This window comes from Molothrus ater, chromosome 5 (genome assembly GCF_012460135.2).
Source record: "Molothrus ater isolate BHLD 08-10-18 breed brown headed cowbird chromosome 5, BPBGC_Mater_1.1, whole genome shotgun sequence".
Classification (NCBI taxonomy): domain Eukaryota; kingdom Metazoa; phylum Chordata; class Aves; order Passeriformes; family Icteridae; genus Molothrus; species Molothrus ater.
The window spans coordinates 20,080,063-20,093,697 of record NC_050482.2 but is presented as its reverse complement, the minus strand read 5'-3'; the positions used below and the strand labels follow the sequence as shown (position 1 = coordinate 20,093,697).

General features: G+C 41.4%; 2 protein-coding genes across 2 annotated transcripts in view; both read left to right on the top strand.

The window, feature by feature from the left end:
* Window positions 1–6,097: 6,097 nt before the first annotated feature.
* On the top strand, window positions 6,098–9,497 carry LOC118698253 (secreted frizzled-related protein 2-like). Its single transcript, XM_036401429.1, has 4 exons — window positions 6,098–6,384; window positions 6,910–7,079; window positions 7,935–8,027; window positions 9,078–9,497. The coding sequence occupies exons 1-4, from the start codon at window positions 6,098–6,100 to the stop codon at window positions 9,386–9,388; spliced, it is 861 nt and encodes a 286-aa protein (XP_036257322.1). The 3' UTR covers window positions 9,389–9,497.
* Window positions 9,498–10,903: 1,406 nt separating this feature from the next.
* Window positions 10,904–13,635, top strand: part of TUBGCP6 (tubulin gamma complex associated protein 6) — a 40,394-nt gene continuing 37,662 nt past the window's right edge. The window contains exons 1-4 of the mRNA XM_036400613.2: window positions 10,904–11,178; window positions 11,606–11,672; window positions 12,525–12,659; window positions 12,972–13,068. Coding sequence (XP_036256506.1) covers window positions 11,608–11,672; window positions 12,525–12,659; window positions 12,972–13,068 — 297 coding nt within the window. The 5' untranslated portion in view covers window positions 10,904–11,178; window positions 11,606–11,607. The remainder of the gene's footprint in view (window positions 11,179–11,605; window positions 11,673–12,524; window positions 12,660–12,971; window positions 13,069–13,635) is intronic.

The window sequence follows — 13,635 nt, the reverse complement described above, 5'->3', positions numbered from 1 at the left end:
GAACATTTGCAACAGGAATACTTGCTTTGATTATTTAGATTTAAATACTTATTCAGGGTCTGGAATGAGATTGCATTGTACTATCAAGGTGTGCCAGAGTAGGTTACATTGGATATGAGGAAATATGTCTTTGTGGAAAGAGTTATCAGGCGTTGCAACAGGCTGCCCAGGGCAGTGGTTGGGTCATCTTGCCGGGGAGCATTCAAAAGACATGTAGATGTGACATTTAGGGATGTGGTGTGGTGGGACTTTGCAGTTGTAGGTTTATGGATGGACTTGGTGGTCTTAAAGGTCCTTTCCAACCTTAATGATTTTATTAATCTATGAATAATTTTGTGAATCTACATTATTCAAGAAAAATGTTATGCAAATGCCAAAGGGAATCTTGCTTAGAGAAGATTTGGCCATTATACCTGATTCAGATATTTGAAGCACATCTGTGTATTTGTGAAACGTTACAGAAATTATTTAAATGTTGCTTATTCAACAAAGTATTTAGGCTGAAGTTTTCCTTTTAAACAGGGCCTTCAGATCTGCTGCTTCCCATGGTGTGAAAGTGCATCAAGCCTGGCCTGCCGTGTGTTGTGAAAAGGTCAGATGCCAAGAGCATTTCCTGCGGGTGCCTGGGATGCACACAAGTTAAATGTGAAATGCTGCCAGGCGACTTAAAAGGGATGGGCTCCAGGCGTGCTGGAGTCAGCAGAGCACTCTCCCGGGGCTTACTTGTTTAACTGATAGAGCTATCTCCAGTGGCAGCTACAGGCCAGACGCGGTCTTTGTCTTATCTTGATGATCACTAGTTGGCTACAGACCGCAGACAAAGAAAGAATCGGGGAGGGCGAATAGACAAGGTGACGATGTTTACTTTCTCAATGGACTACACATAGCTGGGGGTAATGTTTACTTGGAGCTGTTCCCCTTTCTCCCTAGGAAAGAGTTCGAGTCTACTTGTATTCCTTTATATTCACAGAGGATTAGAAACAATTCAGTGAGCTCTGTGTTTAACTTCACTTTTTATTTCATTTGGAGCTGTTTGTGACAGTACATGACAGGGGACTCAGCTATGATAGAAATTTGATAGAGGGGAAAACCAGCATCAGCCCAGTTGCCAAAGACTGCAAAAGCTGCTTAAGTCTAAAAGAAAAGAGGAGCTTTTCTGTGCCTGAAATACATGATACTCCATTTGTCAAATAGTCCTTTCACAAAATTAAATCAGAGCAAAACAAAATTGAAATCTGGTATAACTGTCTCAAGACTAAAAAGAAATATATTAGCCAATGTAGCAAACCAATACCAAGGAATAAAAGTACCCTAAACATTTAATTTTTTTACCTGGGGGAGAACAGAGAAGAATGGCTTTTACTACTGGCTGTAGGGAGAAGGTGCTCATCTGGTACACAATCAATTGAGTAAAACCCTAAATTCAGACAGACTGTATTTTGCTCCCACCTGAAAGCCATTGTTTGGAATTTGCTTACCCCTGGAGCAAAACCAACAACACTATTGATCCGGCCATGGTTTTTATGGCTGAAAAACAAAAATCCACTTTCTTAACAACAACTGTGCCAGCATTTCTTTCCTATTTTCAGCCACCTTGAAAGCAAACAGCTTCACACAGCATTTAACCAATGTGGTGTTCACCACAAGGCCCTGACATGCAGCACCCAGGACATAGCCTAAAGGCAATTTTGTGAGTGTGCCTCTAGTAAGTCAGTGCTGGATTTCAGTTCTTCCTCTAAAATCACCTCACACAAATTGTCCTGCTCTGCATTGACAAAACCTTGCTGGGCAGGACCTCCAGAAGCTGAAAGGGGTGATGAATATGGTGATGTCAAAGCTCAGAGTTGTATGCCTGTGTTAGCTCCTAGCTGGTTAGAAGGCACCTCATCTTCCTGTGTCCTTTTGGCCCTGACTGACTTGAAATGCTACTTACCCAGTTTTTGTGCAGTATTCAACACCCTTGTGCTCTGAGTGATACTCCTGGGATCTGTGTGGGTATTTACATGCCCTCTCCCCACTCTTGTAGCATCTGAACACTTCATATTTGAACGTGTTCAACTCCAGCATCCCCTCATCATTGTTAACCAGGACAATCTGTGGGTGCAGGAGGACAGTGCAGCAGGGTTAAAGCTTCCAGAAGAAATGTGGCAGAGTCAGAAAATAAGTTTGGGTCACCCAAAGCATCGAATTTCTCTTTGACTATTAAAACAAACTTTCCTCTCAGTTAATCAACTGACAGTAGAAAGGGCAGTGCTGAGCATGCCAAAGCAGTGAGCCTGTAACAATTTCCATTACAGATTTATAAGGAAATATAGTATTTCTGTGCTTTAAAAATTGAACCAATGCTAAAACTATTGTGACAAAAAAATTAATGAGGCCTTTTCAAAGGCATTCAAAGGCATCCATGACTTTGTCTCTGCTGTTTCACAGACACCACATGTGGCCTAATTATTTTTTTAATAAAGCAAAGGAAATGTTACGAAGTAAATCCTGCACTGCAGATTAAAGATGTTAGTTCAGCAAAGCTTTCATCAGAACAAGGACCACCTCTCCCCTGCCTCCTTACATGGTTACAAGCTTTGACCTTTGTCTGGGAGCCTTGCATCTCTGCAATTGACTCCAGTTAAAAATGACTCCAGCCAAATATTGCAACAAATGTTTAGATTAAAACCAAAAATCCCTACATCTGCAAATTTGCTCTCAACCCCCTGCTTTCTTTGAAGAAAATTTCAATCCTGTTTCTAACTGGGCTCTGATGGGTGGCTCCTGGTTAATCTCTGTCTGTCTCCCTGGTAACAGTCAAAGGAGAGGGCTCAGAGGTGGGCAGGGAGGGAGCCTCCAGCCGCTGCTCCTCTTATCAGGGTCCATCAGCAGGTGTCCCTTGCTCATATCCAGGAACAATAAATGCAGCCTGTGGCTAAGGGAACCACCACACGGCTTTCTTCAGAAGTCTCAAAGAGCAGTAGCTGGACTCCAGATTTTGAGATCTCTAACTGTATGCAGGCACTGGAATTGCCATGATAATATTTTTTTTTCACTTTAGTCAGTCTTTGTTCAAACACCCTCTACAGACATATATCACTCCAAACAGAAATGCTGAGCCACCAGTTTTTGTGCAATCTGAAGGTTTAGATAGTGTGGCAACAGTAAAACAGTTTACTGTGTTCACAAAATCAATCTGTGTGTATATTTGCCTCATGGTTTTTTCCCCATGAAATGAGCAGCTGTTTGCAAAAAAAAAAAAAAAAAAAAAAAAAAGAGAATTTATGGCACAGCAACATGGGTGCTGCAGGCAGGTCATGCTTCTGCCCACATCTGCTGACCTGTAGCACTCTCCAGCCAATGGCAACATACTCTGCATGCTCACTTTTAATAACTGTTCTGCAAGACTCCCGCTAAAATTAAAATTATAAAGGCTTCCTGTCAAACCAAGTTAAAAGGTAACATCTGCTCATCTGCTCATGAAGAACATGAAAATAATTGAGCCTGAACTGAAGCACTGTCCCTTACTTAAAAGTGACCCAGGAGTGAAAAGGATCTTAAATTGGTAAATTTCTTAATAAATTATGACACTGAAAATAGTACAGGGTAAGAAATTTGACCCACTTGAACCAAGACACTTCCAGAAGAGAATCACAAGCTCCCATAAATGGTTCCTGACAGAAGATGGCTATCCAAAATTACTGAATTATGGATAATGATCTCGCTTCACACCACCCTTGGACCCACTACTGTCATGGGCATCCATCAAAAGCATTTAGGCATGTTTTTCTCTTGAAACTGGTGACAATTCTTCAGCCCTTGACTCTACCAAAAGTCAGCTCTCCAAAAGCAGAGCATCAAAAGATAGTTGGATGCCTTTGAGAGACTAAAATATACTTTAAAGCACAGCTCCACAGGGCTCATAAATGACCTCCTCCCTGGGAAGCCTGGCAAGAAACAATGCTGGGTCAGGTTTTAAGATGAATCAGGCTTTCTTGTAGGTTGTGAGACAGTCCCTGAAAAAAACACAGAGAAAAACATCTAAATAATTGAGAGACCAAATACTCTTTCTTACTTTATGTTTCATACCATTTAGAAATCTGCATGTCATACCATGCTCCACATGCTTCTTTCATCTGGGATCTTGCCACCTACTTTCAGATAGCAACCAGATGAGAGAAGTATTACAAAAGAATATCATTGGAGACAAAGAGGAATTTGATTAATTTAATAAAATTACAGGACAAAGGCCTGTGCAGTTGGCTCAGCCTAGACCTGCCTCTCCTCGGGTTAAACAACTTTGTGAAGTCGTTCACTGCAAAATGGGAGCAGGAGGAGCTGTGTGAAGCTGTGCCCTGCAGACATACCTGCATAGATTTAGCAAGGATGGGACTCTTACTGCAGGCTCTAACTTCCCAAGAAATACATGGAGCACCTGTCAAAGGGAAGCTATCATCAGGCCTAAGTCAGCCTGGTTAGGTATTCAGTTCCTCTGCCTTGAGGTGAGGTAAGGGATACAGAGAAGCCACATTTGCTGGGAAAAAAAAAACCCATATGGCAACAAAGCATGAGAAGAAAAACTGACAGTTGTGTTAAATACATTTTTAGTTCCTGAGACCTTGCATGCTGTCTTTTTTTTTCTTCTTATTTAAACAGATACTGTAATTTTACTAGTAGTTCAGAGTAAAGAAGGCAGCTAAGGAGGAATCAGTAGGGGGTTGTCTTTGGTTTCAAAGGTGCTAGGATTAGTAACCTAACCTTTAATTATAACCATGTAAATTATGTGTGATGCATTGTCTAAGTGTGCTACCTCTCAGTATAAGCACAAAAAGCTATAGTTTCTGAAGAAATGTATTTCAATCAAGCATCAGTAATTCTAGATGATACACTATTATGAACATACTTATTTTAGCCTAATATCCAAGACAGATATTTTACAGTAGATCCACCTACAAATTATTAATAGCTAAACATTTCTGCTAATAAATCATGTAACCAGGTGTGGAAATAAAAATTAACACCCATAACTTACTGGAAAAAAAGTATTTTCATCAAATAAAAAATCTCTACAAAAGAGAGATTTTTTATTTTTATTTATTTGTTTAGATCTTCAGCTTTTTAAATTCATAATTTGACTTTTCTGTTCATAATAGGTAAACTATGCATTACTCAGATCCTTTTTCATCTTAATTGGTTCCCAACTTCTCTATAGCAAAGAGCTGTACTAACAGTGATAACACCATTTTTTGGTGCTATGAACAGAAAAGTACACATCTGGTATAATTTGCTTTCATATACACTTTAATATAATTACAATTTATTAATAAATAGTTTAAATGCTGCATTATTTGAGCATTTTTAAATGTAGACAGCTTCATTCAAAATAATAAAAATGTGTAACTGCTTTTTTTCCTGAATAAATACTGATAGCCACAACAGTGCTACAAATTCAATTCTATATTTTTAGGTGTCTATTAAAATTAATAGCAGTCGAGGCCTTTAGCATGTCGCAGAATAGTAATCCAAATTTCCAGTCAAAATACTTGGTTAATGGCAGATGTCTGTCTCTTTTACAGTGCTTGACAAAAGAAAGTGCCTCTTCTACATTGTAAAACTGTGGAAGAGACATGGGCCATTAGCACAAGCAAAACATTTTCACTAGATAAGTCAATCTGGGCTGTTTTTTTCTGTCATGTCAGCAATGTCTGAAAACAAAGGAGACACAGAAGCCCCAGGAGACAGCATGTCTGCCCAATCCTTTTTCTGGGGGATCTCTTAATTTGTTTTTGAAAGCACAGTGAGCCTTCCAGGTGTCAAAGTTTAATATGCTACCTAGCATGCTGCAGCCACTGACACCGTGGGATGTGAGAAAGGCTCTTCCAAATCAGTGTCCTTGGGGAACATACATCTATACTTTTTCTCCACCTCCCTGGCTGTCACAACAATCCCTTGATTAGGCAATAAGACCTGGTCTTGTCTCGAGTGATTTGATAAGCAGTTGATAACCAAGAGTTCATTAAGCTCTTGGGATATATAAGCCACAAGGTTTTCAGCATGCCTCTGCACTTGAGTGGTTTGACAGCTCCCTGTTCAGCAGCCCAGGAGTCACTGGAAGATGTTATTGACTGCAGAAATACTTGTTTTTGCCGTGAATGGTTTCCTAAGGGTGGCAACAGCCTTGGACATTGGATTATCCACGAAATGCGTAGTGATACCCAAGGAGATGGGCATGTGCCACAAGATTGGATACTCTGAAATGAGACTTCCCAACCTGATGGGACACACAAGCATGTCAGAAGTTATCCAAAAATCCAGCACCTGGCAGCACCTTGTAAACACAGACTGTCACCCTCACGTGAGGACGTTCCTGTGCTCCCTGTTTGCACCCATCTGTTTAGATACGTAAGTATCACAGCACAGTACAAATCTCCAGCCTTTATTTGCCAGAACAGGAATGAAATCAAATGAATGTTTATCATAATCTAAAGGTGATCTCTACTTTTTCTGAAGTAATTCTGTTAGCTTTTTTGTATACATCAGAAAAAAGAAAAGTACCGAAAACTTGTTCTACTTCAATTTTAGTTTGCCTTGGGAATATGAATGGTATTGGCAAAGGATATGATGTATTATTTTGTTATAGCTGAACTTTATTCTTATTCATTTAGCACCTACAGTGAATAGAATCAGGCTTATACTGAAGCTTTTCTCAGGTTGTCATAAATGCATTTTTAAAATCATAACTAAATATTGTAAGCTCAGTCCACACACAGACTGCTTACATAATTTTCACAGCTGCTGCTTCTGGAATGATATTATTATTGAAGGATGTTAAATGTCAGCAAGGATGCTGTACTTTGCCCAGGAATCACTGTTGCAATAGTTTCTGTTATCCCTGCGCTGCCTCAGCCTGGTGTTGCTCGCACACAGGTTCATCCATCCCTGCAGGAGCATGTGTGCTGCTGTCCGTGCCAGCTGCGCCCCCGTGCTCCTGTGCCAGGGGCAGCCCTGGCCGGCCAGCCTGGACTGCGACCGCTTCCCTGGCGACGAGGACACGTGCCTGGCACCGCTCTCCAAGGACTATAAACACCTGCACAAAGGTAGCTCGGGACGCTGAGGGGAGGGTGGCCGTGCCCCGCGTTCCTGGGACGCTGTTCCCGGGACAGACGCTCTGTGGTTCTGTCACTGCAGCCAGGCCTGGCTGTCCTGCTCCAGGGTCCGTGTGGATGGGCAGGGTGCCACCGCTGGCACTGCGAACTGCAGCGAGCCCAGGGCTGGAGTCAGAAGGGGCTGTGCTGTGGAGGAAGGCACCGCCACCCTGCACAGCTCTGGGCACTGCCAAACACAGAGCACACCACGCTGGAATTGCTCATTACGGACTTATCTATGGCCCTTATCGCAGATGCTTTTATGTGTACAACAAACTGGTTCTCAGGTTAGCTTAGGAAAATTGGGATGATTTTATCTGATTTTCCTTAAAGAAGCATGAGTTATCTTGGCATAAATGTTCAAATCTTCAAATGCACTCACATTTACTAACTCAATGGAAAAGAGTACGGTTAAGTTGCTGCTAGCACACCCAAATTCATGTATATTCACAGGCTTAGTGCAGCTAATCCCAGAGGGACTGACAGAATTAGCCATCTAACCCCTTACCACCCACTGCAGCTTGTGTTAAAAATTATACTGTATTTGTTACCTTATTTGTTGCTGATAATTGATCTTGTCAGTCAGAACAAGGGCTGAATGAGCATGGAAAATGAAACTCCTTTTCATCTCTAGCCTTGTTTTCAGAGAAGTCTGTTGACTTTTTACCTATTATCACTGGCTCTGTATTTGATGTGTATTTTCTCTGTCATTTCTCTGGTTAAACAGTGGGCTCTCAGCTTTGGCGGCAGAAAATTAAAACTAATTATTCTAAAAGATAACAATGAGACTTTTTAATTTCTTATCAGTCCTACCAAAGCCTACCTGCCAGACTTGCCCAGCAGTGGAGGAATTCTTTACACACAAAAGAGTTCTTGAAGTTTTCTGTGACAGTAACTTTGGTAAGTCCTTGCTAATGTACCTGCTGTTAGAGAGACTAACAACTCTTCTTCTAAACACTTTAAAAGTAGGATTACAATTAGTGACAGTTTCTGCAGGGATTTCAAAGGATTAAGAGTTTGGCTGCTAACTTAGCTTTAGGTTGATTTTCAGAATAAGTTATTTTTAATCTAAATATAAGGAGGATTTATTGTGCATGAAAGATTTATCAATGATCTGGTTTCCAGCCAAATAGCTGTTCTGGTCTATGCTTTATGGAAAATATTTCTGTCAAAAGCAGCCAAATAAGCAAGTTTGCCTTTTATTAGCACTTAAGCAGAAAGTAAAGCTTTAGTGTTTTACCAGTATATGGTGTATCTTTGCTACTTTTGTGAATGAGTTTTTTTGTGATACCTAACTTACTGAGAAGGAGACTCAGAAAATCATATCAGTAGAAGGAATTCTTACCTCCTGTTGTCTTGTTGGAGTGATGAGTGGAGTTTGCCCTAGAGACTTCCTGGAAAGTCTTTGATGGCAGTGCAAGGACTTTCAGCAACTTTGGTTGACATTAGATCAAGAAATACAGACAAATGTCATGCTAAAAAGTGTTGATGGAGTCAAGTGGGGTAGGCAGTGCCTCTAATGAAAAGGGAATATCTAAAAGGGTGGTATCAAGAAGCCATTTTTGCCTAGGGGTTCCACACAAGGACAAGATGAGTTTCAGGAAAATTGCTTGGGCAGTTGCTGGGCAGTTTTGTCATACAAGAATAAGACCAACAGCTTACAATATGTAATTACTTGAAGTTTGATATAACATGGTGATGGTAAAAATAAATTACTCACACTTGTGAAAATATTTTTTCTAGTCACCTAATTTAATGGAAAAAAACCCTTTACTACATAAAATTTATTTTTCAAAAATGCTTTAAACTTTAGCTGGAAAAGGCTTCACCACACTCTGTCAACATAAATTATGAACATATTCTTAAGAAATTTTCCTGTTTTCACTGGTGCTGTTTTCTATTGCACTTGAGAAATGGTCTGACTTGCACTTCCTTTTCGTTTTTCCATAGCAGTGAAAGTAAAGCTGTCCAAGAAGAGAACAGCATTTGAGGACCAAGAGTATAACATTGAATGCCAGGTGGAATTCATTACCCAGGGCTCACTGTTGCCCTATGAAACCCAGAGTATGATACAACAGTGGCTGCTAATTAATGAAAAATGTATAGAGAGGATGAGTCCCACCCACCGTCCCATGGTGTATCTCCTTGTGGGGAACATTGAAGAGGGCATCATTTTGGTAAAACAGGTTTATCGCTGGCAGAGGAAGGACTCCCAGCTGACTTTGGCCACTCAGAAGTGGAGACAACATAAATGCTTGTAAATATTTATCATATTATTTGTAAAAAGAAGATTATATTTCTCATGCCAAACCTATCTTGTAAATAGGAATGTATTATAAGTTGAAACTAAAGCTTTCATTTCCTTTTAAATAGTATTGTAAGTTGAACTCAAACCACATTTGTATCAGGTTTCCTTTTGGTAATGTTACAGCTACTCTTGTCCTGTTGGAACTTGGACAGCTATGGAAAAATGTTTCTTTGAGTTATGATTAAAACATTTGTAATATGTGAGAAACCCAGCATAAACCAGTTTCAAATCCAGCTGCTTTCAATATATTTGTCTATACCACTTGCTCTACCATTTTCTCCAGTTACCTAAACTTTCCCTTGCCTAACGTGTCATGAATCTGCCTCATTGTCTCCCGTTGGAGTACTTTGAAAGGAGGCAGCCCTCTGCTGGTCGCTTTCGCCGGAATCAGAGTGGAATCAAGAGAAGAATAATTAACCCGGTATGTTTGGCCCCAGTCGCAAGAAAATTTGGTTACTGGGTGCCATAAATCAGATCCCTGCTACTGAAAAGTCCCTCTCATTTTCAAACACATTACAAAAGTTAATGTATAAAATTTACCCGTTCTCCAAATGATCTGCAGGGAACTAATGGAATCAAAACATTAAAAAAAATTACAGTAGGCACATGATTGGCATCCTCATGGTCAGTGCAATACACTGAAATTAAAGACTACATGAAGATGGACAGAACTTGACTTTAGTTTTATAAATGTGTATAATAAACACAGTAACAGGTGGTAATGCATAAATTAGAAACTATTTCAATAATACAGTGTCTATTACTATACTTTCTTGAAACAAATACGGGGAAGGCTTATGGGCAGTAGATTTTTAAAATTCGCACCTGTAATGATCTGGGGTTCGGATACATTCCCCAAAAGTGCAGGTTTGTATCAGGTTATTGAATGTGACAACACCTGTTCGTCACTTTTCTACCATGAACTGGGAAAAAAGCGAGGAAAAGAAACCAATAAAAAAGTAAAATAAAAAATAATAGAAAAAAGCGGGGAAAAGAAACCAATACAAAAGGCGGTCAGTAATGAAAGACGCTGTGCTCACAGACGGGCCGGCTGCCCCATCACGCCTCGGACGGGCAGGAGAGGCATCAGCGCCCGGGCCCACTCTGCGGAAATGGAGCAGTCACCCCTTTGGTCCCGGCTCTTACTTTATTTTTCATTATGCCAGAGGATGCCACACAGCCCGGGGCTGGGGGTGGGTGTTTCGCTCTTGGGTCACTTCCACGCTAAAACCCCTCGAGCGGTTGCACTGCCCGGAGCTCCGCAGCGCCGCTGGAACCGCGCCTCAACCGCGCTCCCGGCGGGCCGGGGCGGGGCGGCGCTCGGCACGCCCACAGCCAGGCCCGGGACGCGCCGCCTCCCCGCCCTCCCCGCCTCTCCCCGGCCTCGGAAGGCGTCGGCCGGGCGCGGGGCCGGGCTGGTTCTGTGGGCGGCTGCGGGGCCGGGCTGGTTCCGTGAGGGGCTGCCGGGCTGGTTCCGTGAGGGGCTGCCGGGCTGCGCGGGAGGCGAGCGGCGGCCCAGGGTACGCGGCCCCGCGGCCGGCAGCAGCGCGCTCGCATCCGCTCTCTGCCCGTCGGCTTCTTTGCCTCTCTTCAGCGTCTCTCTGGGGTTTGTGAGAGACCGATGGAGTTCTAAACCAGACAGATCCCTGTAACTGTTGTGCCGCGGTGTATGAAATCCTGTTGTTCCTACTTCGTGGCTCTGTAGCTCCAGCTGTCCCCCGCGCTGTTCGGCCGGCCGCACAGGTAAGTCTGTGTGCCATGGAGGGAGGAGGCGGCCTGGGCTCGGAGCCTCCGCTGCTCGCACGGGGGTTCGGGGAGCCGGGTGAGCCCCCGCAGCACGAGTGGCAGCGCCCAGCTCTGGAGCACTCGGTCATTGTGAGTCCTGCCTGCCCGCACCCAGTTTCGGTGGGTGCACTTTTGTCAGAATCTGAGTCTTTAATGTTTCCCTTTGATTTCGTTCTGTAAGTACAAAGTTTAAAGTACAAAGCTGTCATGCAAGCAGGTATGTTCTGTACTTATATTGTCACTATCTAGTGTAATAGTAAGTGGTTCATACAAGCAGGTATGCTCTGTGCTTATATTCTCACTATCTAGTGTGATAGCAACTGGGTTTAAGTTTAGTTCTGCTGTGAAATATGTGTCCTGGTGTTTTTGTTCTGCTCGGTTGTAGCAATGGCTTCAGGAACAGCGCTGATTTATGATGAGCAGATGACCACTCACAAACTGCTTTGGAATGAGTAAGTCACTGCTGTTGTTTTTATTAATGGATTCTTATTAGAACTCGTGAGAGCAGTACTAAATAAATGCACGTTTTGTAAATGTAATAGGAAGTACCTGGTAGTACTTCCTGTCATTTCCGAGTAAAAAGAAAGTCTTTCCTCCAAGAGGAAAAAAAATATTTTATTCACGGTTTGTATCTAGATACTGTAATGATTATCTGAAACTGGATTTGAGAAACTGGAGGCATCCAGTCTGGGAGGCTTGAACAAGAGTTGTTAGGATGAGGCGTCTGAGTAGCCCCCTAAGTAATGTGTTTTAAGCTAATTAAATTGTTTATAAAATTAAAGTATCATTGACCTTGGAAAAGTGCGCAGATGTACTCACTCAGCTGAAACATGTCAATTACATTCAGTTAGAAATTCGTATATTACTTAAATTTTCATAAATTAGAGGAATTCCTTTGCAGTGCTCAGAGTAACAATCCATTGTTGTCTTCTCTCCCACACCTGCTTCTCCTCCATTCACCTTCATTGTAACTTACAGCTTTTAATTGCAGCATTCCCGTGTCTGTAGTTAAGCATTGCAACTTTTTACCAGTGAGAGAAGAAGCAAAAAATGATGCTATTGTATTGTTTGTTTGGGTTTTTTTTTAAGATTCGTTTTTGCTTACATATTTTAGAATCAATTTCTGACTCAGTTCTGAAACAGAACATACTTTAAGATTTTTTTTCCATTTTTACTCTCATGTATCTCTCTTTGAGAGTAATGAATTTTCTTAAAATGGGGAGTTAAAAGCTAGGCTTTATGAAGTGTATTATTTACCTGTGCTGGTATAGTATTACAGTAATGTAATTATTGTTTATTTTTAGTCCCATTTGTGATATAGAAGTGCCAGAAAGACTTTCATCCTCCTATGAGCAGCTTAGGAGTTACCATCTTGTGGAAAGGTGTGTCCATGTGCCCATCAGAGAAGGAAGCGAGGAGGAGATCCTGTTGGTTCACAGGTCTGAAACTTAACTTTCATTCAGATTAATCCAATGAAACAGCAGATCTCATACCTCCAGATTGTATTTGGTCCATTTGAAAAGACTGTTCCAAAATGCAGTGGCCTCCATTAATTTCAATGGAAAATGTGTCACAATGCTGAGTATGGCATAGGTGCTGAATTATGAATCTGCTATTCCACTAAATCTACATTCTCACTCTGTGGAGTCTTAAGCAATGAATGCTGATTTATACATAGGAATACAAGTAAACTTCTAAAAAATGTTTATAGTTGCTTACTTAAGTGTTGTGTTAATCTCTCTCCCCTGCAGTTTAGAGCACTTGGAAGTGGCAAAAAGCACTCAGACAATGAATGAGGAGGAGCTGAAAAGGGTCTCTGAAAATTACGATGCTTTTTTCTTTCATCCGGTGTGTAAGTTAAACTGCTTCCTCTCTTGGGAGTTACAACTATTTGTCTTACTGCTCCTGAGTGGCATTTTTCTAAGGAGGGGAAGATTAAAAATACTTTTTTGCTACTGAGGTAGTCTCACATTTATTTATGATACTGTCATTTTCTGTTTCTATTTTAGTATAATGCTGCAATTTAAATTGCTCAAGTGTCCTGTTGTCTATTTTGTAATTGTATCACAGCAGTATAATGCACTACTCAAATTTTAGCTCTAGTTTTGTCACTTAATGTCACTGTAGACCATTAGTGACCTGCAAATCACATTTTGGTAACAATTGCTCTTAAATGTTGTTCCATGAAATGGAGATGAAGTCTTCCGTGCTATGTTTCTGCAGGGTTTCATTCCTTGTTTTCAAAGATGCCATGTTATTCCACTCAATACATCTATCTCACATTTTTGACTGCTCCACAGAGAGCATCCTTATAAAGATTCTGGTGATCACTGGTAATCACAGGGGAAAGCACACTGGAGCCTGTGTTGTAAAGTTCTGTTTCAGCTATCTTTGTATAGCTTCAGTGGGGTAGAA

Coding starts and splice junctions, on each gene's coding strand:
- LOC118698253 (XM_036401429.1), top strand. CDS start 6,098: ATGTTATTGACTGCAGAAATACTTGTTTTTGCCGTGAATGGTTTCCTA. Junction 7,080..7,934: donor CTATAAACACCTGCACAAAG/GTAGCTCGGGAC, acceptor ATTTCTTATCAG/TCCTACCAAAGCCTACCTGC. Junction 8,028..9,077: donor TTTCTGTGACAGTAACTTTG/GTAAGTCCTTGC, acceptor GTTTTTCCATAG/CAGTGAAAGTAAAGCTGTCC.